Source organism: Chelonia mydas, chromosome 1 (assembly GCF_015237465.2).
Source record: "Chelonia mydas isolate rCheMyd1 chromosome 1, rCheMyd1.pri.v2, whole genome shotgun sequence".
In the NCBI taxonomy this organism is placed as follows: Eukaryota; Metazoa; Chordata; order Testudines; family Cheloniidae; genus Chelonia; species Chelonia mydas.
The window spans coordinates 21,170,771-21,198,460 of record NC_057849.1 but is presented as its reverse complement, the minus strand read 5'-3'; the positions used below and the strand labels follow the sequence as shown (position 1 = coordinate 21,198,460).

At 40.7% G+C, this 27,690-nt stretch overlaps 1 protein-coding gene across 11 annotated transcripts in view; it reads left to right on the top strand.

Moving 5' to 3' along the window:
- The window catches only part of DLG2 (discs large MAGUK scaffold protein 2), a 1,449,547-nt gene that overhangs the window by 1,186,553 nt on the left and 235,304 nt on the right, over nucleotides 1–27,690 (top strand). For all 11 annotated transcript variants that reach the window (XM_043528333.1, XM_043528345.1, XM_043528361.1 and 8 more), the window contains one exon: nucleotides 276–378. In XM_043528333.1, the coding sequence (XP_043384268.1) occupies nucleotides 276–378 (103 nt within the window). The remainder of the gene's footprint in view (nucleotides 1–275; nucleotides 379–27,690) is intronic.

Below are 27,690 nucleotides of genomic sequence, written 5' to 3'. Positions count from 1 at the left end.
AAAACAAGATAGGCAGCCGTCTCAAGTGAACGTAACGCAGATCAGTGTGTTATAAACACAATGTACAGTAGTCTGATCCAGTGGCAAAGGATCTTGGTCAATCATAAGTGGCTTCATATAAGTCTATTATAATTTATGTCTTTGTTCTTGAACACTGGTGACATGATTTCCCACCCTCATGCCCTTTCCTAAGTGTTAAAACAGATTCTCCATGGCTTTCCATCCATTATGAAGCAAGTTCAGATGGTTCGTTTTTGTTTTCATTTCTCCTGTAGGTGAATGGCATTGATCTTCGGGGTGCTACTCATGAGCAGGCTGCAGCTGCACTAAAAGGAGCAGGGCAGATAGTAACAATCATAGCACAATACCAGCCGGACGGTAAGTCAATGAACTAATTTACTGTCCAATTAAGAAGTGTTGTTGGGTTTCATCTGATGTTCTTTGGCTGGAAGAATAATGTCATCTACCTTGCAAGACTTCAAGAATAGGAAAAGCAATAAAATTGGGAAAAAGTGGAAATGATAACCATGCAGAAAAAAAAAACAGTGGTGGTTTGGCACCCTGTGAGTGATGACTTATGTGGACTTATTCCACTACCTGGTGGATGAAGAGGTGTCCTCCTAACACTAATTGTCCTCAAAAGTGGCACTCATGGGACCTCTTGCTGATAGTCTCAGGGATACCAAGGGCTGAATAGACATGGAGAGTGAAGTACCTTTTCACCCTTAGAAAGTGGTTCCTCCATGTGAGAACTGAGACACGCTGGTCGGCCAGCTGTACTTCTGTGCTGTACCTTTTCGGTGGCTAAACTGAGGACTTCAGTCACCAGGCTTTATCAAGCTGCCACTTTTCATAAATAATAAATTCTCACTCATTCCCTTTCTCATGCTCTGACTCAGACGCTTCACCCCCCCCCCAAGTTAAAATTAAAACAGAAAATGTGCAATTAAGACAGATACCAATGGAAAGAGAGGAGGTGAGGAGAATTAGAAGCAAACAAAATTTCAAATATTATACTTTATTACATACATGAAATAATTTGTGTGTGTGTATATATATATATATACAGTATATAGATCTAGATAAATTTCAGATCAAGGAAGAAGGGGTAAAAATAATTGTATTACAGAAAGTTCTTGACAGAAGATTTTGGTTCCCATTAGTTTCGGCAGTCTTGTTTATCTTTTCCAGTTTAATAGGAACATAAATATCAATTTAGACTGTTATTACAGAAAGTCGCAAGTAAAATTGCAGCTCTTGATTTTTTGGATGGTAAACAAGAGTGCATAATGTGCCAGCTTTCTGAGCAGCCAGCTGATGATCAGCAATTAAAATGGAGGAAAGAGTTAATGCTTCAATAAGTTACTATTCATGTAGTAAAGAAAAGAGTATAAAATACATAGCTGTTGTGATATTATAAACTGACCCTCTAACCTACGGTTGCAGTGCAAAGTTAAAAAAGGAGGTAATGGTGAATGGGTTCAGAGTTCTCACTTGGTTTGCTCTGAGCATCCAAATGTTTATCTGAACCTTATATGAACTCCCAAACATTTTTGAGTATGTAGAGTTGCCTGGAAATCTTATGTAAGTGGATTCCATTGCAAGATTTCTAGAGCTTCCCATCAGGCTGAATAGCTTTTATCTTGTTGTTAAAGCATTTTCACTTCTCATCTTGCCTGGAACTAGGAAATGCAGAGGCTAGCAAAAATAAAACATAATGTATGGGTGGGTAAACACCTTTCCCCAACTCTTCTCCTCTTCCTTTCTTGGTCTTTCTTACACACACACACACACACACCCGCCCACCCACCCCTTTTTTTATTTCCCTTACCTCTCTGAGACAGAAATAGACAAATTAGTATGGGACAAAGTTTTGAAAGATAAAAGCAGAGGTGGGGAGGGAAGAAGAAGAAAAGTGAGGACAAAATTGGAACTAAAAATACAAGAAATAAAAAGATGAGGTAGGCCATCTTGAGCTGGGTGACATTTTTTGGACGAATGGTTTATTTGCTGAAAAATGCAGTTTTGGTCAACTCAAAGCTTTCGCAAATTTGATCTGAGAAACCATCCAGTCTTCCAGATCAGATGCTGCCCTTGGGATGCAGTCTTGTCTTCAGTCTTGGACTCAGCTCTGAAGCCTCCCCCTCCAGCTGCGGACACTGCTCAGTAGCCACCTGAAGTGGAGCACCCATAGGAGCACTACTTGAAGAAGGAGAGGTTAATCACCTTGTACAGTAACTGGAGTTCTCTGAGATGTGTCCCCCTATGAGTGCTCCACTGTCCTCGCTCCTTCCCCTCTGCTTCCAGTTTCCTCTGTGGCACTTTGCAGAGGAGAAGGAACTGAGGACAGGTCACCTGCGTGATCCTGTATAGCCTTGGTGTGGAGCACGAGGTTGTGTAGGACACCTGCATGGGCCAAATGTGCACTGCTACTGAAAATCTCCAGTCGAAGATGCATGGGGTGCATGTGCACCTGATGTGGAGAACCCGCAGGGAGACAAATCTCAAAGAACTCCAGTTACTGTACAAGGTAGTAACATCTCCTTCATGTCCACTGAAGGTAGGATAAGAAATAATAGGCTTAAACCACAGCAAAGGAAATTTGGGTTAGATGTTAGACAAAACTTTCCAACTAAAGGATAGCTGAGCTCTGGACTAGGCTTCCAAGGGAGGTTGAGGAATCACCATCATTGGAGGGTTTTAAGAACAGGTTGAAGAAACACATGTCAGGGATGGCCTAGGTTTACTTGGTCCGCCAGTGTAGGGGCTGGGCTTGATGTCTTCCTGAGGTCCCTTCCAGCCTCCCGTTTCTATGTTCCATAATGATTACTGCAGCTCCAGTTCAGCTGGATATTTCAACACCTGCCTAGCATTAAGCACAAGAGCAGTCCCATTGACTTCAATGAGACTACTCCTTACTCAACTACTATTGAAGGTAAAGAAACAAATACAAGCAATTAAAAACTTGTCAATCAAAAAGATGAGGGGGGCCTACTCACTCATATTTTAGCCATGCTTTCACATTTATAACCAATATTCATGGAAACATTTTTGCTTGCCTGCACTTTTTTCCTGAATAGCAACCTTTTCAAACTCCTTTTAAAGTTAGTGCCTTTGCAAAAATGCACAGCCACCAAGGTGGCATTCACCCTCTTCTGCATGGACTTACTTGGTATGTCCTGAGTAGCTATTGTAATATGAGGCCCATCTTAAAAGGGCATGGCCATGTGCGTGTTCAATGGCTCTCTTTAAGAAGTCAGCGTTCACCCACAGTTGTCCTATTGGGAGTACAGGAAATATCTTCAGCATTTCAAATTCCATTGGATAGTATGTATTCCCATGTCAGTGGTGATGGTGGTGCTGCAGTACAGTAAGGAAGGAGCTACGGTAAAATTCTGTGGTCAGTGTAAGTGATAGAGTTTGAAAGGAAGGGGAGCTATGCTTTAAATACACACACCTCATCCTGAATGGAAGAGGTGTTGGGGAAGAAAATATTGGCCTCTAGGTTGGGAACACTAAGGGTATGTCCACACAGCAACTAGATACCTGCAGCTGGCCCATGCCAGCTGACTCCGGCTTGCAGGGCTGTTTCATTGCTGTGTAGACTTATGGGCATGGGCTGGAGCCCGAGCTCTGGGACCCTCCCACATCACAGGATCCAAGAGCCCAAGCCCATAAATCGATACAGCAGTGAAACAGCCTGAGCCTTGCATGCCTGAGTCAGCTGGCACAGGCCAGCCGCGCGCGTCGAGTTGCTCCATAGACATACCCTAAGAGAGAAATTCCACATTCTGCTCTCAGCTGCACCCATTCGTTCCCATTACAGGGCTGTAAACAGAATTTAGTCCTCAGATTTTTGCAAAATAGTCAGTGTCAGTAGTCTGGAAACTGTGCTGTGCTGCATTGCAGTATCTCTGCAGCTGTTCCCTCACAGCAATCCCTGGGAAAACCATTAAGCCAGTCAGCTGTTCTGTATGCTATAAATCTTTCAAGCAAATCAATTAACACCTTCCTTTAACAGCTTGTATGAAGGGAAGACATTCATTAATTACAACTTGATTTGACCAATGGACACTGAACGGGCCAAAAAGTTGTTATAATGGGGATGTTTGCACTCTATCCCTATTTGCATTAAGTGTTAGCTGCCTGCTGGCACAAATACAGCACTGTACATTTTTGAGGAAAGCCAAGTATGTTGGGTAGTAATTGACATCTGAGTCTTGGTGAGGAAGGGAATCTCAGTGGCAGGTATCCTTTCTGACAAACTTGTATCTTTGTTTGCTGATGTTAGCAATGGTAGTTATTAGAGCTGTAACTGTAGTTAAAAGCATCTTAAAATAGTGAAGCAGATAATTCCTGTTTGTCGTTCCTTTTTCTTTGAAGTTGGGAGTTCATGTTAAGTATTATAACAGACGCTACCTTTTTGCCTGTTCACGTGACCTGAGTCAGCTTTTACAGGAGTCCCTTCTTTGTCTTACATCTGTGTCTGAACTGTCGGCGGGGGAGGAGGGGGGGATTTTATGTTTTTAAAATATTAGACTACAATTCCTAAGCACCACTATTATACTTTCCTTCTGGAATGACTCCTGGGTTACTTCTTATCCCCCACCATTACTGCCTAATTGCTACCTCAAAAATGTAAACACATGTCTTGATGAGTCTGCTGTTTTGGTATAATTTTAATGCATATGCATGATTCACACATCTAGCCCTTCTGGGTGCTACAGAAATAAGGTAGATATAAAATACACTGCAAATGTAAATGGCTTTATCTATACATCTGTGGCAAGCTGTCTTGATATACATTTAAATACACATACACGCACACTCAAGGCCTTTTCTGTAGTTGATATAAATTGGTGTAACTCCATTGACTTTGATGGAGTTACACTAATTTATGCCCGCTGAGGATCTGGGCCCTCAGCATCTAGGTACCTCTGTGGGCACGTCTACCCAGAGAATCCAGAGTACAAAGACTGTGTGTCACGCATGCACTTTTAAAGTGTGTATTTTGTACGTGTGGGAAAAGAGTATATATGAACACATGTATATGGGGAAGGGGGCATAAACACCCCCTCTTCATCCTCAGTGTTCATCTGGCTGACTGGAGCATGCCAGCATTATAGGAGTCAGTAACAGTAAAAACGTTTAGAATCATCATTGCCTGGCTGCTGGAGCTGAGTGGGAGATTTCACTGGCTGAAAAATCCAATGTATTTTTGATTAGGAGAATAATTTAGAAAGAACGGATGATACAGATGAGACAAACAGGTTCCATGCATCATAATGGGACATTGGTGCATATATTGAGTGACCAAGATGTTCTGAATTAAAGTTGAATTCCCATTCTATTGAGTCTTTCCCACAGAAATGCCCTTGAATCTGAGTATAATAAAAAATCAGAAACATGCACTTCAGATCTTCCCTGCAAGTCTAGGACACATTGCTGTAGTAAGAAATAGACTTATTCATGGGGTAATTTAATGGGCCATTCACCCAAAAATAGCTACGAATATTTTACAACATACAAAGAAAGCAACTACAGTGAGAGCTGAGGACCGTGATATTAAAGGATGTGATGAAGGGCACTCCAAAAAACAGTAATTATTCTCCAATGCTGGGGAATTCTGCTGCTGAGGAAATTCTGAGGCAAATTAAGTATTAGGGAGCATGACAGGTGCCAACCTAACCTTATTAACTAGCAAAGATGACTTTGTGCATTGTCAAAGCCCAATGGTGGTTTGAATGTGCTGCTCCCAGTGAAGTCAATACAAGTTCTGCATGCAGCTTCTCAAAACTTGTAAGCTATTTGAGAAGTTAGCACAGTGGTGGGCAACCTGCAGCCCGTCAGGGTAATCCGCTGGTGGGCAGCGAGACAGTTTGTTTAAATTGACTGTCCGCAGGCAAGGGTGCCCGCAGCTCCCAGTGGCCGCGATTTGCCATTCCTGGCCAATGGGAGCTGTGGGAAGCGGTGTGGGCTGGCCACCACTGAGTTAGCATAATAGTATTTCACACTTATATAGTAACACCCATCTGAGGATATTATAGAGCTTTACAAACATTAACCAAGTCTCAACCAACACCAATGGGATGTACCTAGCAGTAGTAAACTGCGTTCCCCCAGCCACTTTCCCCAGGTCAATAGGTGAGTCAGTAGCAGATCCAGGAATAGAGTCCATCCACCCTGGCACGGTTCCCTTTGTTTTAGTCACTGGACTCTTCTTTCTCCCATGAATAATTCTCAACAGAAGTGAGTAAAATAATTTTGATGCAGGGGTGGAAAATGGAGCACCCAGCCCTCAAAATTAAATGAATTATAATGGGGATAAAAAATAAAAATGGTTGATATTTTCAAGGCAGGATAGGGAATATTCTCATAGACTCATGGTCTATTTTGGCCATAAAGTCTATCATGATTGTCTCATTTGACCTCCTGCACATTGCAAGACACAGAACCTCTCCCCACCCACTCATGTAATAGGCCCCTAACTTCTGTCTGTGTTACTGAAGTCCTTAAATCTTGAGCTAAAGACTTCATTAGAGAGAATCTACCATTTACTCTAGTTCAAATCAGCAAGTGACCTGTGCTCCATGCTGATGAGGAAGGCAAAAAGCCCTAGGGTCTCTGCCGTTCTCACCTGGAGAAAATTCCTACCTGACCCCAAATGTGGTGATCAGTTAGACCCCGAACATGTGGGCAAGAGCCATGAGCCAGACACCTGGGAAAGAATTCGCTGTAGTAACTCAGAGCCCTCCCCATCTAGTGTCCTATTTCCAGCCATTGGAGATACGTGGTAATAGCAGTTACAAATTGCCCATATGCCATTATAGGTAACTTCATCATACCATCCCCTCCATAAACATATCAAGCTCAGTCTTGAAGCAAGTTAGAGGGTTTTTGCCCCCACTACTCCTCTTGGAAGGCTGTAACAGAACTTCACTCCTCTGGTCATGAGAAACTTTCATCTAATTTCCAGCCTAAACTTCTGGATGGCCAGTTTATATCCATTTGTTCTTGGGCCAACATTGGCCCTTAATTTGAATGCTGTCTCCCTCACTGTGCTTATCCCTTCGATATATTTATAGAGAGCAATCATATCTCCCCTCACCCTTTGTTTTGTTAGACTGATCAAGCCAAATACCTTAAGTCTCCTCTCATAAGATAGGTTTTCCCTTCTTCAGATCCTCCTAGTAGCCCTTCTTGCACTTGTTCCAGTTTGAATTCATCTTTTTTAAACATGGAAGACCAGAACTACACACACTATTCCAGATGAGGTCTCATCAGTGCCTTGTACAAGGTAATAACACTTGCATATAGCTACTGGAAATACCTCGCCTGATGCATCCTAGGATTGCATTAGCCTTTTTTTGTGGCTTCATCACATAAGTCCTGAGTTTATAGCAAATATTTTCGCTAGTCCCTAAGAACGTAACCTTTCACGGTGCACTATTCAGTTTCATCCCATTTCTATTACTCCAGTTTTCAAGATTATCTAAATCTTCTTGTGTGATGTTCCGGTCCTCCTCCATATTGGCAATACCTCTCAACTTTGTGTTATCTGCAAATTTGATTAGCATGCTTCCACTTTTTACCAAGGTCATTAATGAAAATGTTAAATAAGATTGGTCTCAAGACCAATTAGTACCCTCCCTCCAGCCTGACAGTTCACCTTTTAATTCTCATATTAATCCCCGTCTTCTCCACTTTAATAATTTCCCATGTGGAACTATATTAAATGCTTTACTGAAATCTAGGTAGGTTACATCTACTTCATTTCCTTAGTTTAGAAAATCAGTTATCTTCTCAAAGAAAGAAATCAGGTTGGTATGGCACGGTCTACCTTTAGTAAAACCATGTTGTCTTTTGTCCTAATTATTTTTATCTGTATGTCTTTAATTACTCTCTCTTTCAAAATTTGTTCTAAGACCTTGCAAACAATTGAGGTCAAACTAATGGGCCAGTAGTTTCCATGATCACCTTATTTATTTCTTTTCTTAAATATAGGCACTCTATTTGCAACTTTCCAGTCATAGGGTATGAATCCTAGTTTACAAAGTCATCAGAATCCTTGCTCTTGGGCTTGCAATTTCATGTGTCAGTTCCTTTAACAATCTTGAATGGAGATTATCCAGGCACCCCGATCTGGTTCCATTAAGATGTTTGAGTTTGGCTTCCACCTTGGCTGTGGTAATTTCTACTTCCTTATCCTTGTTCCCATTAGCCACCCTGTCACCGCCTGCAACCTTCTCATTAAAAACTGAGGCCAAGTATTTAGCCATCCTGCCTAGTCCCAATCCCCCACCCTTGTGCATTAAGCAGACAGTTTCTGCTTTCTTCTCACTGTCTGGACACCAGTAGCGGGAGCATTGATAGCACAGGAGAGCCAGTTTCCCTGTTCTCAGTGCCGCTTGTTGCCACAGCAGCTCCTGGCTGCCAGGAGGAGCTATTGCAGGGGACAGTTCTGCTCAGCCCTTATAGCTGTAGGAATGCCGCATGCTATTTAATTCTGGGGGGTTGGTGCATGTGCATTTTGGTTACACATAAAGTTGTGTGGGGATGGAGCGTGCTCAATTCTAAGAATTGCAGTCTACTAAGAAATTAGCTGCTAAACTCTAAAAAGTCTTTACTGATCATGTGTGAACTGACATCTAACTTGGCCAAATTGGGGAAAATTTACACCGTATCTGCAAAAGCCATGATCCTGACATCAGGGTGCCACCCTGTCAAATTTCAGGAGCTACCTGTGACGCCTGTAATGGCTCATCTAACAGATGTCACATGGTACAAGTTTTGAGATTGGGCATGTCTCTGGAGCATAAACATAAGACTATAAAGTAGCCTCTTAAACATTGGTGTCATATTTTTGATCTGGCTATCGTCAACTAGCAAACCTATGGAAATAATAGTTACTACGATAGCTGCTCCTACAATAAATGTTTCTTCATGTACCATCTTTGTCCATCATTAACTTCATTTCTTTTTAGTCTGCTTGTCATAAATAGAAAGGGAAGGGTAAACCCCTTTAAAATCCCTCCTGGCCAGAGGAAATCTCCTCTCACCTGTAAAGGGTTAAGAAGCTAAAGGTAACCTCGCTGGCACCTGACCAAAATGACCAATGAGGAGACAAGATACTTTCAAAAGCTGGGAGGAGGGAGAGAAACAAAGGGTCTATATTTTGTCTTTGCCGGGGATAGACCAGGAATGAAGCCTTAGAACTTTTAGTAAGTAATCTAGCTAGGTATGCGTTAGATTATGATTTCTTTAAATGGCTGAGAAAAGAATTGTGCTGAATAGAATAACTATTTCTGTCTGTGTATCTTTTTTGTAACTTAAGGTTTTGCCTAGAGGGGTTCTCTATGTTTTGAATCTAATTACCCTGTAAGGTATCTACCATCCTGATTTTACAGGGGGGATTTCTTATTTCTAATTACTTCTATTTCTATTAAAAGTCTTCTTGTAAGAAAACTGAATGCTTTTTCATTGTTCTCAGATCCAAGGGTTTGGGTCTGTGGTCACCTATGCAAATTGGTGAGGCTTTTTATCCAACATTTCCCAGGAAAGGGGGGGTGCAAGTGTTGGGAGGATTGTTCATCGTTCTTAAGATCCAAGGGTCTGGGTCTGTAGTCACCTAGGCAAATTGGTGAGGCTTTTTACCAAACCTTGTCCAGGAAGTGGGGTGCAAGGTTGTGGGAAGTATTTTGGGGGGAAAGACGTGTCCAAACAGCTCTTCCCCAGTAACCAGTATTTGTTTGGTGGTGGTAGCGGCTAATCCAAGGACAAAGGGTGGAATATTTTGTACCTTGGGGAAGTTTTGACCTAAGCTGGTAAAGATAAGCTTAGGAGGTTTTTCTTTCATGCAGGTCCCCACATCTGTACCCTAGAGTTCAGAGTGGGGGAGGAACCTTGACACTGCTAATAGCCTCTTTGGCTACTCTGACAGTTACCAGGAGAAATAAGAGTAAATTTTAGGCTCAGCTGTCATTACTAACTCTTTATCAACTAAAGAATCGTTGCCAAAGTACAGTCTGTCATGTCAGCTTAAAAAAAAAAATCTGTTCTTTTTTTAGTGGAATAAACCTTTGCATGATGGGTCATTGCATTTACAGACCCATGATTTCTTCAGTTCCAGCTTGAGTCACCATGTTAATGCCGAAGATAGCAATTCAGGTAAAAGCTTTGAAAAGTGTAAATGGAATAAACAATCTAAAATCTAACACTGCAGTGCTAAGAAGTGAAATTAAAGTCAGTAAAAGGTATATTATAATTGTGTACATACAGAGTTAAACTTCTATAAATGTGTTACAGAATCAATGTTTAAGTCCAGAAGGGACTACCAGATCAACTAATCTAATTTCCTGCACATAATAGGCCACTAAATCCCACCAGTTATCCCTGCAGTGAGCCCTATAATCTGGAGTTGACTGAAGTATTGCAGCCCTCCAGCAATTAATCTATTGTTTGCCACAGGCAGAGAATAGGAGGGACTGAGGAACACCGATGCCTGGGACCTTTGCAATGGCAGGGGAATGATTTGCGGGGAGATACCCCGAAAAACATAGCAAGTTACATTGTGCAATATATTTTCTCTTAGAAGCAGCAATGTCTATTGAATGCAATTACTTTCCTCTGTAGCTGTAAGTTGAGGATGGCTCAAAGATACTAAAGTCAACAATTTCAAATCTAGATGCCTAAAGCTAATCTTCTAAATCCAGTTAAACACCTAAATAAAAATGGCCTGGTTTTCAAAGCTGCTGAGCTTCAGTGGTTGATTTGTTCTTTGGAAAGTCAGATAGTTGTATTTAGATTACTAACTATGGATTCAGACATCAAGAATTATAACATTCAAAAACCAGTCAGAGAACACTTCAATCTCTCTGATCACTCGATTATGGACCTACAAGTGTCAATTCTTCAACAAAAAAATTCAAAAACAGACTCCAACCAGAGACTGCTGAATTGGAATTAATTTGCAAACTGGATACAATTAACTTAGGCTTGAATAAAGCCTGGGAGTGGATGTGTCATTACACAAAGTAAAACTATTTCCCCATGTTTATTCGTCCCTGCCCCCCCACTGTTCCTCACACGTTCTTGTCAATTGCTGGAAATGGCCCACCTTGATTATCACTACAAAAGGTTCCCCCCTCCACCCGCCCCGCTCTCCTGCTGGTAATAGCTCACCTTACCTGATCACTCTTGTTACAGTGTGTATGGTAACACCAATTTTTCATGTTCTCTGTGTATATAAATCTCCGTACTGTATTTTCCACTGCATGCATCCGATGAAATGAGCTGTAGCTCATGAAAGCTCATGCTCAAATAAATTTGTTAGTCTCTAAGGTGCCACAAGTACTCCTTTTCTTTTAACTATGGATTTAGGTGCCTAATGTCAGAAATGCAGCTCTGAAAAATATTAACCTTAGACATCTGTAAGTACTTTCCCCTGAGATTTGCAAGGAAAAGTTGTGATTTTAAAAATGATCATTATACCTCATGCTTTCTGTATACAGCACTTTTCTTCTTTAAAACAGTTTCATTCAGGATTATTTTGTGCATGTAGTTTTCTAAATATTGGTTCTAATTGTCATCTCAGTGTGGTATGCTGCATAAATATATTTCAATAATTGAATATACTGTTTGTAAGTTTGTTTACATGGCATCTGTAGCTTTGCCTAAAAGAACTGCATATGAGAATACTTAAAATAATGAGACTTGGAGAATAAATCTGAGCATTTCCGGGTGCTAAATGGGAACACTAGATGCATTAAAAAATATGGCAGATGCATCAGAAGATGTGGGCAGTAGAGAGATGAAAAAAGAAAAGGCTAACGGCAAAATTCAGGTGTATACTCAGATTTCAAAACACTATTTCAGGTATCTCTCAAACAGACATGACAAAGTCAAAGAGCTCATCTCCCTTTGAGTTGTTAGAAGCATTTGCTGGTTAGCCAAAGAATTGTTTTTTCCTTGAAAGGGCTGGATTTTCAGAAAGTGCTGGCCGACCTAGCCTCTGAAAATCAGGTCCCTTTAATATGTCTCAAGATGAGCACCCAAAAAATGAGCTTCCTAAAATAACTAGTCACTTTTGAAAATCTTATCCAGGATTAGGGAGGGGTGTGTGTGTGTATATCAACATGGGCTCGGAGTCTCTTCCAACTGAAGGCAAAGCTCCTAACAACTATAAGGTGAGCCCCATTAAACCCAAAGTGCACATATGTATTCTAAAATTTAGGTTGCTTACACTAATGGTAATACATTATGCCATGAACGATATTTGACTACTGAAGATACATGTTGCTTTACAAACTTGTTGAAAATCTGGCATAACCCTCCTCAGGGTAGACTTAGGGTAGATTTGTAAACTATTTTGCTTATAGATATAGGCCTGTCTCCAAACCCTCTTTCAAAAGTGACTTCACTTATTTGTCATTCTAGTAGTGAGTTCAAGAGCAATGTAAAATTATGATGTCTTCTGCTAGAAGATAGAGAGACAGTGTAGTCTAATGGACAGAGCTTGGGCCTGGAAGCAGGAAGTCCTGAGTTCTAATTGTGACTTTGTCACTGACTCTCTACAGATTTTATATAATTGACTGTAAACTCTGTTTTTGTTTCCCTTTCTATAAATGTTGCAATAATACTTGAATTCTGACCTCACAAAAGTGTGGAGAGGATTAGTTAATGTTTGTGCTTTGACAGTGTAAAGACCTATATATGTGCCTCCTATTATTTAGTATGCAGGCTTTGGAAGATGATGTATTTTGATGGAACACTCAGTGTTTGTATATCAATTTCAGTGCAGATTTCCTCACAGTTTTATAACTGCATGAAGGAAATGTAATGTTAGGAGTTAGCCTGCATGGGAATAAAGTATTGTTTCACTAATGTCATAACTTAAAGACTTTATATTTGATATTGAGTTGTAAGACCCTAAATAGAATAAAATTACTTGTAGCATGAAGACAGCAAGCTGATTGTGAAAATCTGGTGAATCTATGAATAACTTATGAATTTAGGAAATTGCTGTATTGTTGAACAGTGCAATGTGTAGTGGGTAGGCTGTGGGTTGATGAGGTCCCTGACATGTAGCACCACCCTGTCTGGAAGAAGCTACAGACTAAACAAAAGAAGATGTCATCCTTAACTATTGTGCTCTGGTAGGGCTGCTTGGGACAAGAACTTTAGTTTTGTGGCTAGTTCTATGCTAGCATATTGGAACTTAACAATTTATAGGCAAGGTTTCCATTGTAGCATATAAGAAGTTCACACTGAAGACTAACCCTTTGATTCTGTAACCGATGACAACTGTTAAAAATAGAACTTTAAATTGAACCACCAAATGTGCCCATGAGTTACTATGAGGCCTTCTCACCTCATCAACTTCGTACTGTTTGATAGTGCCGCTTGTTGCATCATATATAACCTAAGGCTCCAAACTACTCTATGTGCACAAACCCATGCCCATGCAAAACCCTGATGTAGTCAGTAATTTGCGGAATCAGGACTTTAGATTATAAGACTTGTTCTGATGGTGAACATATCTTTGTGCTGTAAAGTACCTATTGTGGTTTTAGGCACAGGAAAAATCAATTAATATTAATAAAATGCTCAGCATATTCTGAGCATTAAATACAGTCATAAATATTAGTTATTAGTACACAAGAACTATATTTTCTTACTCCATCAAATTAGAATGACAAATTAGACAGTAAAAGTAGTTAACTTCAAAACCAAAAGGTTTAAAACTGAGAACAGTTAACAATATGGTAAATAAATACAAACTTATTTCTCTCTGTATTGTAGAGTTTTAACATACAATGTACCAATAAGGAACCAAAACTGTTTGTCATATTCATCATATTTGCAACAACAAAGCCTACATCATTAGTAATCAACAGGATCCTGATAAGTAAACACAAGCTTATTACTTCCCATATCACAAAATGTTAATACAAAAGAGCAGGAGAAAATTGTTATATCTGTTCTTTGTATCAGTTATTTAGGTTTCAGTTAATTTAATCCAGATGATTCAACAAAGCAGCCTACAAGAATAGGCAGTTGACATAATGGTAAGTAAATACTAAGATGATATTTTCAAGACCTTGCGTCTTCTGAGTCATTCAGCTTTTCATCCACAGGCTCATTTTCCCTCTCTTTAACTTTTGATTTTACTCTTCTAAAAGTCCACAGCTTTTTCAGAGTCATGAGAGATTGGTAGAAAAAGGAACTGACCGAACAAATCCTAGTGAGCAAAATGTTTCAGCCACACAGGACTTTTTTTTCTTCCTTCTAGTGTCAGCCCCATATGGAAAAGAAGTATAGAATTTAATTGAGGTTAACCCATTAAGGGTTTGATATACATTTATGGTGATTCTATAGAAAGTATTCTGAAAGCCTGTACAATTTAAAGAAATCAGTACTTTTTATATAGTTTTAAGAGTAACAGCCGTGTTAGTCTGTATCCGCAAAAAGAACAGGAGTACTTGTGGCACCTTAGAGACTAACAAATTTATTTGAGCATAAGCTTTCGTGGGCTACAGCCCGCTTCATCGGATGCATGCAGTGGAAAATACAGTAGGATGATTTTATATACACAGAGAACATGAAACAATGGGTGTTACCATGCACCCTATAACGAGAGTGATCAGTTAAGATGAGCTATTACCAGCAGGAGAGAAAAAAAAAACCCATTGCGGTGATAATGAAGATGGGCCATTTCTAGCAGTTGACAAGAATGTGTGAGGAACAGTAGGGGGGGAAATAAACATGGGGAAATGGTTTTAATTTGTGTAATGACACATCCACTCCAGTCTTTATTCAAGCCTAATGTAATGGTGTCCAGTTTGCAAATTAATTCCAATTCAGCAGTCTCTCATTGGAGTCTGTTTTTTGAAGTTTTTTTGTTGAAGAAATGCAACTTTAGGTCTGTAATCGAGTGATCAGAGAGACTGAAGTGTTCTCCGACTGGTTTTTGAATGTTATAATTCTTGACGTCTGATTTGTGTCCATTTATTCTTTTACATAGAGACTGTCCGGTTTGGCCAATGTACATGGCAGAGGGGCATTGCTGGCACATGATGGCATATATCACATTGGTAGGTGTGAACGAGCCTCTGATAGTGTGGCTGATGTGATTAGGCCCTATGATGGTGTCCCCTGAATAGATATGTGGGCACAGTTGGCAACGGGCTTTGTTGCAAGGATAGGTTCCTGGTTAGTGGTTTTGTTGTGTGGTGTGTGGTTGCTGGTGAGTATTTGCTTCAGGTTGGGGGGCTGTCTGTAAGCAAGGACTGGCCTGTCTCCCGAGATGTGTGAGAGTGATGGGTCGTCCTTCAGGATAGGTTGTAGATCCTTGATGATGCGCTGGAGAGGTTTTAGTTGGGGGCTGAAGGTGATGGCTAGTGGCGTTCTGTTATTTTCTTTGTTGGGCCAGTCCTGTAGTAGGTAACTTCGGGGTACTCCTCTGGCTCTGTCAGTCTGTTTCTTCGCTTCAGCAGCTGGGTATTGTAGTTGTAAGAACGCTTGATAGAGATCTTGTAGGTGTTTGTCTCTGTCTGAGGGGTTGGAGCAAATGCGGTTGTATCGTAGAGCTTGGCTGTAGACAATGGATCGTGTGGTGTGGTCTGAATCAAAGCTGGAGGCATGTGGGTAAGTATAGTGGTCATTAGGTTTCCAGTATAGGGTGGTGTTTATGTGACCATTGCTTATTAGCACCGTAATGTCCAGGAAGTGGATCTCTTGTGTGGACTGGTCCAGGCTGAGGTTGATGGTGGGATGGAAATTGTTGAAATCCTGGTGGACTTCCTGAAGGGCTTCTTTTCCATGGGTGCAGGTGATGAAGATGTCATCAATGTAGCGCAAGTAGAGTAGGAGCATTAGGGGACGAGAGCTGAGGAAGTGTAGTTCTAAGTCAGCCATAAAAATGTTGACATACTGTGGGTCCATGCGGGTACCCATAGCAGTGCCACTGATTTGAAGGTATACATTGTCCCCAAATGTGAAATAGTTATGGGTGAGGACAAAGTCACAAAGTTCAGCCACCAGGTTTGCCGTGACATTATTGGGGATACTGTTCCTGATGGCTTGTAGTCCATCTTTGTGTGGAATGTTGGTGTAGAGGGCTTCTACATCCATAGCGGCTAGGATGGTGTTTTAAAAAAAAAAACTCTGGAACTCTACTGAAGGGATGTAATGGTTCCAAACGTTATAAGGCTGTATAGCAGGGGTGGCCAACCTGTGGCTCCGGAGCCACATGCGGCTCTTCAGAAGTTAAAATGAGGCTCCTGGTACGGGCACCGACTCCGGGGCTGGAGCCACAGGAGCCAAGTTTCCAATGTGCCAGGGGTGCTCACTGCTCAACCCCTGGCTCTGCCCCCACTCCACTCCTTTCCGCCCCCTCCCCTGAGCCTGCCATGCCATCCCTGCTGTATAGAGTGTTTTCCATGATTGTGAGCATATATGAGAGCATATATGTCAGGGAAAGCATATATGTGAGCATATATGTGTCAGGAAAAGCATGGATTTGCTTAATATTATTTTTTTAAAATCTTTCTTTATTATCTCCAGTCATATTGTTACTATGATTTAATTACCCTATTGTATTTGTTCAGTGGAAAAGGAATACAACCCTCAAGTAAGTCAGGACTTCAGTGTTCAGTCTGTGCAAATTCATTCCCTTCGCTTTATGCTATTGAAAAAAAATCTGATAGGAGTTATAAATAACCTGCTGTAAGAAAGGGCTGCAGCTGTGCATTCTAGTCAGCGAGCCTCCAGTCCAAGTGCCTTAAGAGAAGTCTTTCGGTATCAGATGTGAGATGCAACTCAGCAGTAAGTTTTTCCATCTCGCCGCATTCCAGTAGAATGCCTTGGCCAGGAGAAATTAGTGTAATTATAAATTGTGTGAGTGTTTGATCTGAATCTCTGGTCACAGTAATCACAGGATTTCTTTAAGGAAGCATTTTCGTTAACAGAACAGATTAAAGCAACCAGAAATTTGTTACCGTGATGCAAGCAGACATAGTAAGAATACAAGTCTTTGTGAAAATCATCATTAATTAAAATGGAGTAGAGATCAAATAGGACATGTATATTATTTTGTCAGTTAAAATTAATTACAGCTAAATAGGAAGCTTTGCTTCAGTTCCACTCAATCCAGAGAAAAAAGTATTTAACTGCTCTCGTTCACCTGTCTTCCACGGAAAGTAACAAAAAAGGAGTGGAATTTTGTATGCTTGAGATTTGTGCTTAGTTATGTCAGCTGCTGCCACTTTAACTCCATAAAGATCTGCCCTTCTTAAGAAACCTTTTGACCCCAGGACAGCAAGTTTTTTCCAGAAAGGCATCACCTTCACTGAACTACTGGTAAAGTATGGAGAGGGTATTGTTAGGATTTCGGACCATACCTTTCTAGGCCAGAGGTCCCCAAACTGTGGGGCATGCACCCCTGCAGAGCATGGAGGAACTTTCGGGGGGTGCGCAGCAGGGCCCGAGCCCGTCCCCATGGGGGGCAAGGGAGGGAGCACCATCCAGCCCCGCTGTGATCCCAGCCGCAGCTCTGCCCCCAACCCAGCTCCACTCTGCCCCTTGCTCCACCCCCAGACCCGCTCTGCCCTCATTCCCTCTCCACCCCCAAGTCAACGCTACCTCTGATCCCAGCTCCTCTCCCATCCCCAGTTCTACCCTGAGGTCCACCTTCAGCCCAAGCTCTTCAGAGCCAACTGTGGAGTAATGGAGCGGGAGCTGCGAACAGATTACACTACTGGTAAGGGGGGGGCGTGACAGGAAAAGTTTGGACACCACTGTTCTTGCACTCAGCACCTTGTAGGATTGGAGCCAGAATTCTTTCTGGTTCATTGTGGATGATGAAGATATAAAATGTGGGCACTGTGACAGCTACATTGGTATTCCATACAGTTTTGGAGAGCAAAATCCTTTCTTATACTTTTTTATCTCCATAGATTTTGAATTGGGTCCTCTAGTATCATTCCAGTTTTCTTCACATTTTAATATTGCAGCCAGTAAATCAGTAAAGATGCCATTTACTGTATTTGTTTTCTACACATCATCTTTATCCATAACAGAAGTAGATTTTTATTAGTATTATGGTTATGGGGGACCTTGAGTCATCCTTACATATGCAAGTCACTCCATTGACTTCAGTTGGATCACTAAGTCATTCAGGCTTTGTATGACTTGGTGTGACTGTAATCTTTTCTAACAACGGGATAATACTGTGGTTTATGATTAGGGGTTTGCATTTTAGATTTAAACTATTATTTATCCGCTATGGGAGGGAGGAACCGTAGGATGACTGGTAAAAACAAAACAAAAAAAAAAACCCTGTCTTCTGAGACTGTGTTTACCTCACATCTGTTTCTTTTTTTCTGATTTTTATCTATGCCATTTTCTTTCACTAAATTGCTCTTGTTATTTCTCAGTCTCTGCTAAGTAAGTCACTGACCGATTTAATGGTTTTTTTAAGATTATTTTTATTTCTAGAATAATTTCTTCCGACAGTGGCTGGCAAATATGAAAGAAAAAAATCAGGTTAAAATCATATTTAAACTGTTAAAACTAAAATAATTTCAAAAATTATTTTTTTCAGTATTTCATAATAAACTGGTTAGTCTCTAAGGTGCCACAAGTACTCCTTTTCTTTATACTTTCTTGTGTTTCTCTGAGTGAACATTGAGTATATTGTTTTAACTGTTAGTTAGTTCCTAATCAATTTCACTGTCTGTTACTCATGCTTCAGCAACATTTGGTAATGTTTGGATTGCAGACATACAGGGAATGTTTATTTGTATATAAAAGAATTTTTCTACTGGCCTTGGTTTCATAACACACTAAATTTCAGTACAGACTTGATTTGAAGACTTTTTATTAAAAAAGAGGGGGCATCTATTTACTTGCATCAAAGTCTGGTTGCAACAATAATAATAAATGTAGGAAAAGGAAAACATCATAACTTATCAAGATAATATCAGTATTTCAGTATGATAGATGCTTCATTTTAATGTAAGCCTACACAGATCATCATGATCATCATTGCTTTATATTCTGGTAGCTCCTAGGAGCCCCAGTCATAGATCAGGATCCCATTGTGCTAGGTGTGGTGTTCCGTTTGCAAACACATCACCAAAAAACAATCCCTGCCCCACGGGACTTACAATCTAATTAGGCTCTTGCTCACTTGTGCTGTTTTCACTCTTATCCTTTATTTTTGTCATCACTAGTTTCTTGTCAATAGTCAAAATTTTGCCAACATTTTCAAACTCCCTGTTGAAGTCAGTGGAAGCTTTGCTTTGACTTCATTAGAGCCATGATTTTCACCCTTTTTGCCTAAATTTAGGGAAAGAAACATTGGCCTGCATGGTATGAAACATACAAACTGAGATTACTCCGTTAGGGCAAACGGCAAAGAATGGGTCAGACAATCCCCAGAACTGGTGGTTATTCCAGTACTTAGATTCACCAAGCCAGCAACAAAACAGCTTCTACAATATTGGTTACCCAGAAGCCAATAATACAGTTCCCTTAAAGCAACCCAGCCTTGGGCTTCCACCCAGACAGCCAAGTCAAATATGATGAAAATTACTGAAAATCTTCTTCATTATATAAAAAGTTCTACTAATCCCAAAGGATTGGACACATTACCCTTCAGGTTAACGAATATTTCAAATCTCACCCAAATGCACACAGTCAATTCTTATTAACTAAACTAAAATTTATTTAAAAAGAAAAAGAGAGAGTGAGTATTGGTTAAAAGACTGTTATACATACAGACATGAATAGAGTTCTTAAGTGCATTTCAGATGTGCGCTTTAGAGCTGCAAAAAGTTATTTGCACTGAACCTATGGGCTAATTCTGAATGTCCAATATCAGGGTGAACCAGAATGGAACTAGAGACCTCAATCTTGTGGCTCAGGCTTCCCCTGATGAAGCATAAGAAGATTTGAGATTAAAAAGATCAGGTCCGAAGAGTTTTTGTAGAGATTACTGGCAGGCTGTGATCACCTCTTGACAGCATGCCATCCTTGGTAAACAATAGGCTTTTGAAGTAACCTTATATTTCCTAAGCATCACCAGTAAGTAGCTACAAGCATTAACATAAGGCAGTTGCCTATCTCCCACCATTTGCAGGTGATTTATCACAACTTCAAAGAAATGTTAACATCTTCTTTTGATCTCTGAATTAATAGAATACAGCGATAAACTGTTTGGTTGAATTTTTAACCTCTAACAATATATATGTAAACACACAAAAACACAAACATTATCTACTAATATGCCTGGAAAGGTTGGATCTGGGTCAATTAGCCTGCTAGTTGGGTAACCCTTTCTGGCCCTGTGTCACAGATGGAATCAAAATATCTGTGGGCTCCCTGGCAACCTGCAGTGAGCTTGGAAGCCAGTGCTGTTGGAATGCCAAGCTCCTCAGCAGCATCCTTTGTATCCCCCCATATCCCTGCTCTTCCAGGCCTGGTGGGCGGCCTTTCAGCCAGGGCTTCCAGTCAGCAACCCAGGGAGCAAGCTGAAAAATCACTTTTGGATTTCCCAAAAAGGGCATTTCTACATCAAAAAACTTCAGTTGGTTGGCTTTTTGTCCCCCTTTGGGACTCTTTTTTCTTAAAAAAAAAAAAAAAAAAAATTGAAATTTTTTGTGGGAGGGAAATTCTGCTTTCCTGCCAGCTACATGAGACAGAAAATCATTACTTTAGCTATATAACCTTCACATATACTTCTGTATCCCAGCCATAACAATTTTTTCCACCTAGACATTCGTTCCAACAGAGTCCCCAGTCTCTCAATGACCTAATCCTACCTTTCCAGTCTCTACAATCTCCTCGCTTTCAGTATTTAGCTGTGCATATTTTGGGGTGCTTTGATATCCCCCACTCCAAGATATATCTGTTTGCGTGTATTTTTGCGACCATTATTTTCTCTTAAATGGGTCCTGCATTCAAGTACATCACAAGGCTTTACCCTGAGTGATCTTAATTTTTATCCGTCTAATTGTTGTAACTAATGTAGAGTGTCCCACATGCAGTGCTTAATTTGTGCCAGGGCTTGCCAGAGCTCAGCCCCGGCACCTCTTGGCTTGGCAGTTAATAGCCCCAGCACCTCTGCATTTGTTGCATCAATTACGAATGTAAAAGAATTGCTTGAGCCCCAGCACCTCTTTCGTTACAAATTAAGCATTGTCCACATGCTTTGGGATGGGAGCGATAGAAACTAATGAACAAAATAAATGTTACTGTTCTGTTTCACTGCCTTGTATTTTCTCATCTCTGCCTCTCATTTGATAATTTATGATACATTTTTCCCCCTTTTTCCCTGGCACTGGAATAGCCCTGCTCCATATGCTTGTGATTTTTCCAGCTGTCTTTTAGTTTATACTCATTCCCACAGCTCTGTGTCTGTGGTGCTCCTCCTGTTCGCATGTATCCCAACAGGCTGCATCTGCCCAAAAAGGACTCTTAACACCATGCAAACCTGGGGATCTTCTGTCTGCATTAATATAGCAGCCATTCAGGTTAAGTCTGCTCTGACAGGGTGGCCATAGATGAGCCAATAGCCCTCCTCCATCCAGCTGTATCCAACTTCTGTGACCTCTAACCTGTGACTGACTTTTTTGCATGACATTAAGAATGACACTAGAATTATTTCTGAACTCACTATCTATAAGGTCCCTTTAAAGATAACTTAATTCCTCAAACCGGATTGGAATAGACTAGAAACTACAGCTGCTTCCTAGCTACTGCCAATTCTTGAGCTTGATGCTCTGTATTGAGAATCCCTTAAACACTAAGTATGTCACTAAAATGCTGTCATCCATTATTACTATTTTTTATCTTTTTTTTCCTATTGCAGTAGTACCTATTCACCCCAAACAGTACCCCATTGAACTAGGCACTGTACAAACAAACAACACAAAAACAGTCCCTGCCCCAGTGAGTTCACAGTCTAGGATTTAGGTAGTACACAATAGGTATTGCCTAAGAAGACAGAAAGGGCAAGGGGAAAGTACAACAACAGTGGGGATTGGTGTGTTTGTATCATTTAGTCCGAGGTGGTTGCACTCAGTATATTAAAAAATAAATAGCTCTCCTAGCCTCCAAAACAAAAGATTGTAGGTCTCAGATAGATCGTTCCTGTTGGCCCTTTGTTTTCTTCTTTCCATCTCTTCAGATTGTAAGATCTGGGATTTGGGGTTTGATTCACTCCTCTGAGCACAGCTGTTGGAAATGTGTAACTCACTTTTCCCGCCTTGATAGCTATGACAGAGGAGATGGACTCACCCTTGTGGGGAGGGTGGGCCATAGCTTCACTACCTTTTGCCCTCTTCCAGAAGTTGCACCAGCTTTAATTCATGGCAGGACTTCATAAGAGTCCTGTTGGTGGAGGCTGGCTATGAAATTAGCTGAATCAGTATATCTCATGGATTCCTTGCCTTGTGTGACCTTAAGAGCACCTTAGTGCCAATTTGCACACTGTTCTGACAATTACCCATCAGGTACTACTTCAGTTTTTCGGAGTGCACTGATTTCTTCCTTCCATGGATTAAAAAAGCATTACCCCATTTCTGTGATCTAGTCAATACTAGTTTGCACTGTCATTGCGAGACAGGATCTAGCAATCCAATCAGTTTTAGGTGTGGTTTGAATCAATTACAGCACTAATGTGGCATTTGGCTTTACTAACAAAGAAGCCAAAAAAGTTTGCTGTCACAGTGACAGCTGATTAACCACTCATGCCCAGTTTTTCAAAGAGCTTGCTGGCAAATTTTCAGGTAATAAGGTAATCCTCAATTGGGAGCAGATTTTCAAGTGCTCAGAACCCACAAATAGGGTGAGATTTTTCAAAAGAGCTCAAGTCTCATTTAGATACCTGACATAAGGGTCTGATATTCAAAACTTCTCAGCACCTAGCAGCTCCCACTATGACACTTCCCAGCCATTTTTGAGGGGGGGAAAAAACAGCACTCTGAGCACTTGTTTGAAAATCCAACCCCAACTGTCCATTGTACCAGGTGCATCCAGAAACATATACTGTACCCAGGTTAAGTCAGTAAACATGCATCTCCCGTGTGACCAAACACCCTCAGCACAGCTTAATGTTCTATCCATTTGAATGGCCATCTTATTGAGGATTGTTGACAAGGGACATATTCGCTGTCTGGTAGCAGTGAAACAGATTAATAATGTTGTGAACAGAATAGGATGGGTAGCATGGGCTAGTTTTATCAGACTAGCTTTTTCTAATGTGAAAGAAAATTCATGCTATTTTAGAACATTAAAAATTACAATTTTGCTTTTAAAAAACTGTGCGTGCCAGCCAGTTAACAATAAATCTCCCGTTTCTGTAACTAAGTGCATCTTCCAGGTGGAAAGAAATCCCCAATACTGAAAATATTTTCTTTCTATGTGATTTTATCCCCTGATAGCCTGGTGCATACTTCCCATATTCCTCTCCTCAGCCCCACCTATAGGCCATATTCTCAGCGTTATGCGCAGACATGTAAAGCTCTTGACTTCAGTGGGATTGCACAGGTTGTAAATTCAATCAGAATTTGGTCCATTGTGCGTGACTCTTGTCCTAGAGCGACTAACATTATGGGTGATCTCCATGTCCAGCCTGAATCCCTTTGCTGAGATTGCCTGTTAGTAAAAGGGTGTTTTGTTAAAAATATATTAATAAACAAGGCCTCCTAAGTGCCAGTTGTGGTGGTTGTTGCAATTTTATTTTCTTCGTGATGTGGACTCGGGTCCACTGGGAATTAAACTGAGATCACCCAATACGTTTCACAAAGGCCAGGTGAGTATCACTATGTCACAGGGTGGGGTGGCCCTTTAAGGGAGGAGGGTTTAGCTCCTAGCTGGTGAGATAGCAACTCACTTAATGCGGAGAGCTGGGAGGAGTAAGAAGGCTCCTGCAGTTACACAGAACCATTTATATTTTATTTTTGGCCTTTCTCCTGGTTGGTCGCCCAGATTCTCTTCTGATCAGCCATCTTTTTCGTGCTTGCACACACCAGAAAGCTACGGTTGTGTCTTTTTTCTGAATAGGGTCTTTAAGGAGAAGGCAGCAGTAGAGGCGGCAGTTATAAAACAAAAGATGTAGTGGCTCTTGTACTGACTCTGCTAAACCTTAACGGTTGGATTATACTATCCCCCACTTTAGCTAAATCCAATTTACAGCACTGTATCAATTAGACATTTTGCTTTGTTCGTTCCTGTCATACTCTAGGCTTGATATTCCATAAATAGCGGAGTGGTCTTGAGATTCAGTGGTAGCCTAGCAGCAGCCCCACCTCCTCCCCTCACACACTGTGATATTGTGGATTGTGACTTCTGTAGGTAAGGACTACGTGTGCTGACACTGTCATTGATCTCTATACAGTATAAAAGCATCAGTCGTGCTTGAATCTCTTGTATTTTAATTATCTTTATTATTTAAGTAGCTGGAACAAGGTTCCCTGAAACTGGCAAGAATGATTACTTATGATGTTGAACAGCTCCGGGACAGTCTCAAGAGTCTGTCCAGGGTTTCATCAGGCAGCTCCAGGTTTCATTAGGGGCAGATATTAAAGGTCTTTCAGGGACCTACAGCTTCTCATTATACCATCTGCATATTCAGACTCTTCAAAAACAGAAACAAATGAATATAAGAATGGCCATACGGGGCCAGACCAAAGGTCTATCAATCCCAGTATCCTGTCCTCTGACAGTGGCCAATGGCAGGTGCCCAAAGGGAATGAACAGACAGGTTATCATCAAGTAATCCATGCCCTGTCACCAAATCCCAGCTTCTGGCAAACAGAGGCTCGGGACACCATTACTGCCCATCCTGGCTAATAGCCATTGATGGACCTATCTTCCATGAATCTATCTAGCTCCCTTTTGACTGAGTGTCATGCTTATCTATTTTTTTATTAAAAAGGAAGAATACACTTATTATAATGTATGTTTCCACAAAGAATCTTAGATGTTGCAAGTGGAACAAACCTACCAGGCTGGAAGTCCGGAGATGACTAACCTCCATTTCTTTATGATTAGATGGGAGGCAGGTCCCAAAACTGTCCCCTGTGACATGGAGACACAGTAAGAAGGGAAAAAATGAGGACACCAGACCTAGTTAATCTCCCTACTAATGTAGGTTTGTTTCCTACAGTATATGTTCTCGAGCTTTGTTCACTATAGTTTATAATGTCAAATGCATAATGCTTCTACTAAGATATGTCTGAAAATTATTCCACAGCGTGAAAGACCTCACTGTTGGGAATTTTTTTTCTGGAATTCAGACTAAATTTCTATTCTTAATTTCATTCCTTGTTCTGTTCAGCTTTCATATGTGGTATCTACAGAAAGTTGTCACGATCCCTGCTTAGATGTTTCTTTTGCAGATTACATATATTACTTAGCTGTTTTAATCTTTCTGCAGAGGGCAATGCCTCTAAACTTCTAAATCATTCGTATTGCTTATATGGAGAGCATATTCAGCCAAAACTTCTCTTTTTTTTTTGTCTGAAACAATTTTTCAAAAATTTAACACAAATTCATTAAACACTTTGGTTCACCCAAAAAACATTTTGTCCAACCCTCTCCCCCCCAAACCACCAAAATGGAAAAGGCTAAAATATTTTGTTAGGACATTTTTTGTTAGGACATTAAACATTTCATTTCATTTTGAGTTTAACTTCCAGTTTATTTTTTAAAGGGGTTTAAAAACCCTCACAAATTAAACAAAACTTTTGTTTTGGGTTGACATTTTGTTTGACCTGAAATGCTTTTTTTTTCCTTTTCATTTTTACCCAAACATTAAAAAAAAAATTTTTTTCTTTTCACATTGACCAGAGACGATATTTTTAAAATTTTTTGGTTCAGCCACTGAACTAAAAAATTTATTAGTTGCATATCTCCCTCCAGTCTCACTGTATCTTTGTAGTATTTTGTGCCTAAAACCACATACAGTGTTCCAAGTATGTGTTCAGCAGGGAAGCAGCAAAAACTCAATTTGCACCTATTTGCTTGCAACCACTTCAGGGAAGGCAACTCACCTACAAGTTATTCACCAATGTTTAACTTGAGCAGAGCCAGCCCTAGACCAAACGGTGGCCCAGGCAAGGAGCGTCTTTGGCGCCCTTCCCTTCCATTTGTTAAACTTTTGAATACCTTATTTTTATTGCATTTGTAGTCCATGTCATGACTTTGATGCACGATTTGAATGCATGATTTATCCCTGTCATATAAGACGATAAACTTGTATGCTAGGATCTGTAAATCTGTATTTAATCATTCCATAAATAAGCAAATAAAAATGTTTCCTCTAAGCTTATAGAAACTTTTTAATTTTAAGAATAACTGAAATGTACTAACTAACATTAAGGAGGTTAGAGGAAAATGTAGTTCTCAGGAAGTCTGGAAGGTTCCATGACGTTCTACAAAGGTCCAGAACATTCTAGGAAGTTAGTGAAAAATAAATCCACGTACGGAATACCTGAAACATGTTACTTCAAACATTATATTTTCCGTTTTGTCACAAACAACAAAGACAGCATCCTGAGCCCCGCACCCTCCAAGCGTGCCACCCCAGGTGATCGCCCGGGTCGCCTGCCCCTAAATCCGGCCTTGAACTTGAGCATATACAGCTTAGACATTATAACTGCAGACACCTATTAAAAAGGATGGAAATACTCCTGACTCGCCTACTGCAAGGGGTTTGCAGTGAGATTTGTTTTCCAGAAGCTGGGAATTGGCAACAGGGGATGGATCGCTTGATGGTTACCTGTTCTGTCATTCCCTCTGAAGCACCTGGCATTGGACACCTTTGGAAGACAGGATACTGGGCTAAATGGATCTTTCGTCTGATTCAGTATGTCCGTTCTTATGTTCTTACATACTTAGTTTGGTTCCCAGTGTCTCCATCCTTGTGCCTGCAGTAATGGGTAGTACTGCAGAAGGCAGATAGCTCAGCCCTCACAAGAGATAGGGAGAGTGTGCTTTGTGATGTTCAACAATGATTCCTCAGCTGGTTATGCAGCAGAGCCCTGATCCAGTGAAGAAGTGCTGTGCTCAGCACTGCCCCACACTGGCAGACTCCAAAAAAAGCTATTTTCAGTCTTCCTTATCCCAAAAGGTAGGGGAAAGGTGTAAATTAGTGCTTTCAAGGGGGAGAAGGCATTTGTAATATGAAATGTTACCACATTTTACTAGTATTTAAAATACTTCACATTATTTAAATTGATTTTGGAAAAAAAATGTTACCATCCCAGTCCTTGGTTTCATGTATTCTTGTTACAAAATCACAACAGTGATTTGGACCAGTGTAGGTCCTGATTCAGTGCCCATTGAAATCAGTGGAAAGACTCCCGTTAACTTCAGTGAGATTTGAATCAGATTGCTTAGATGGCCATGGTGATGGGCTGTATAGAAACACCTTGGCTGGGTAAAGAGAATGAACAATAGAAGATAACAAGTGTAAAGCTTCTGATAGAAAGCAGTGAGTCTCTCTTCAGTAGTAGTAAGCTGAAACAATCCAGACTTTCAAAATGGCTGCCTACCTCAACAGACAACAGAATACTTAGAGAGCTAAAGGTGCAGTAAGTAGGAAACAAAAGCTCAACATGCAAAGCTAAGTTCATGCAACCCAGATTCCTCTCTTCACCTCCACCTGCCTGCTGTTTTCTGCCC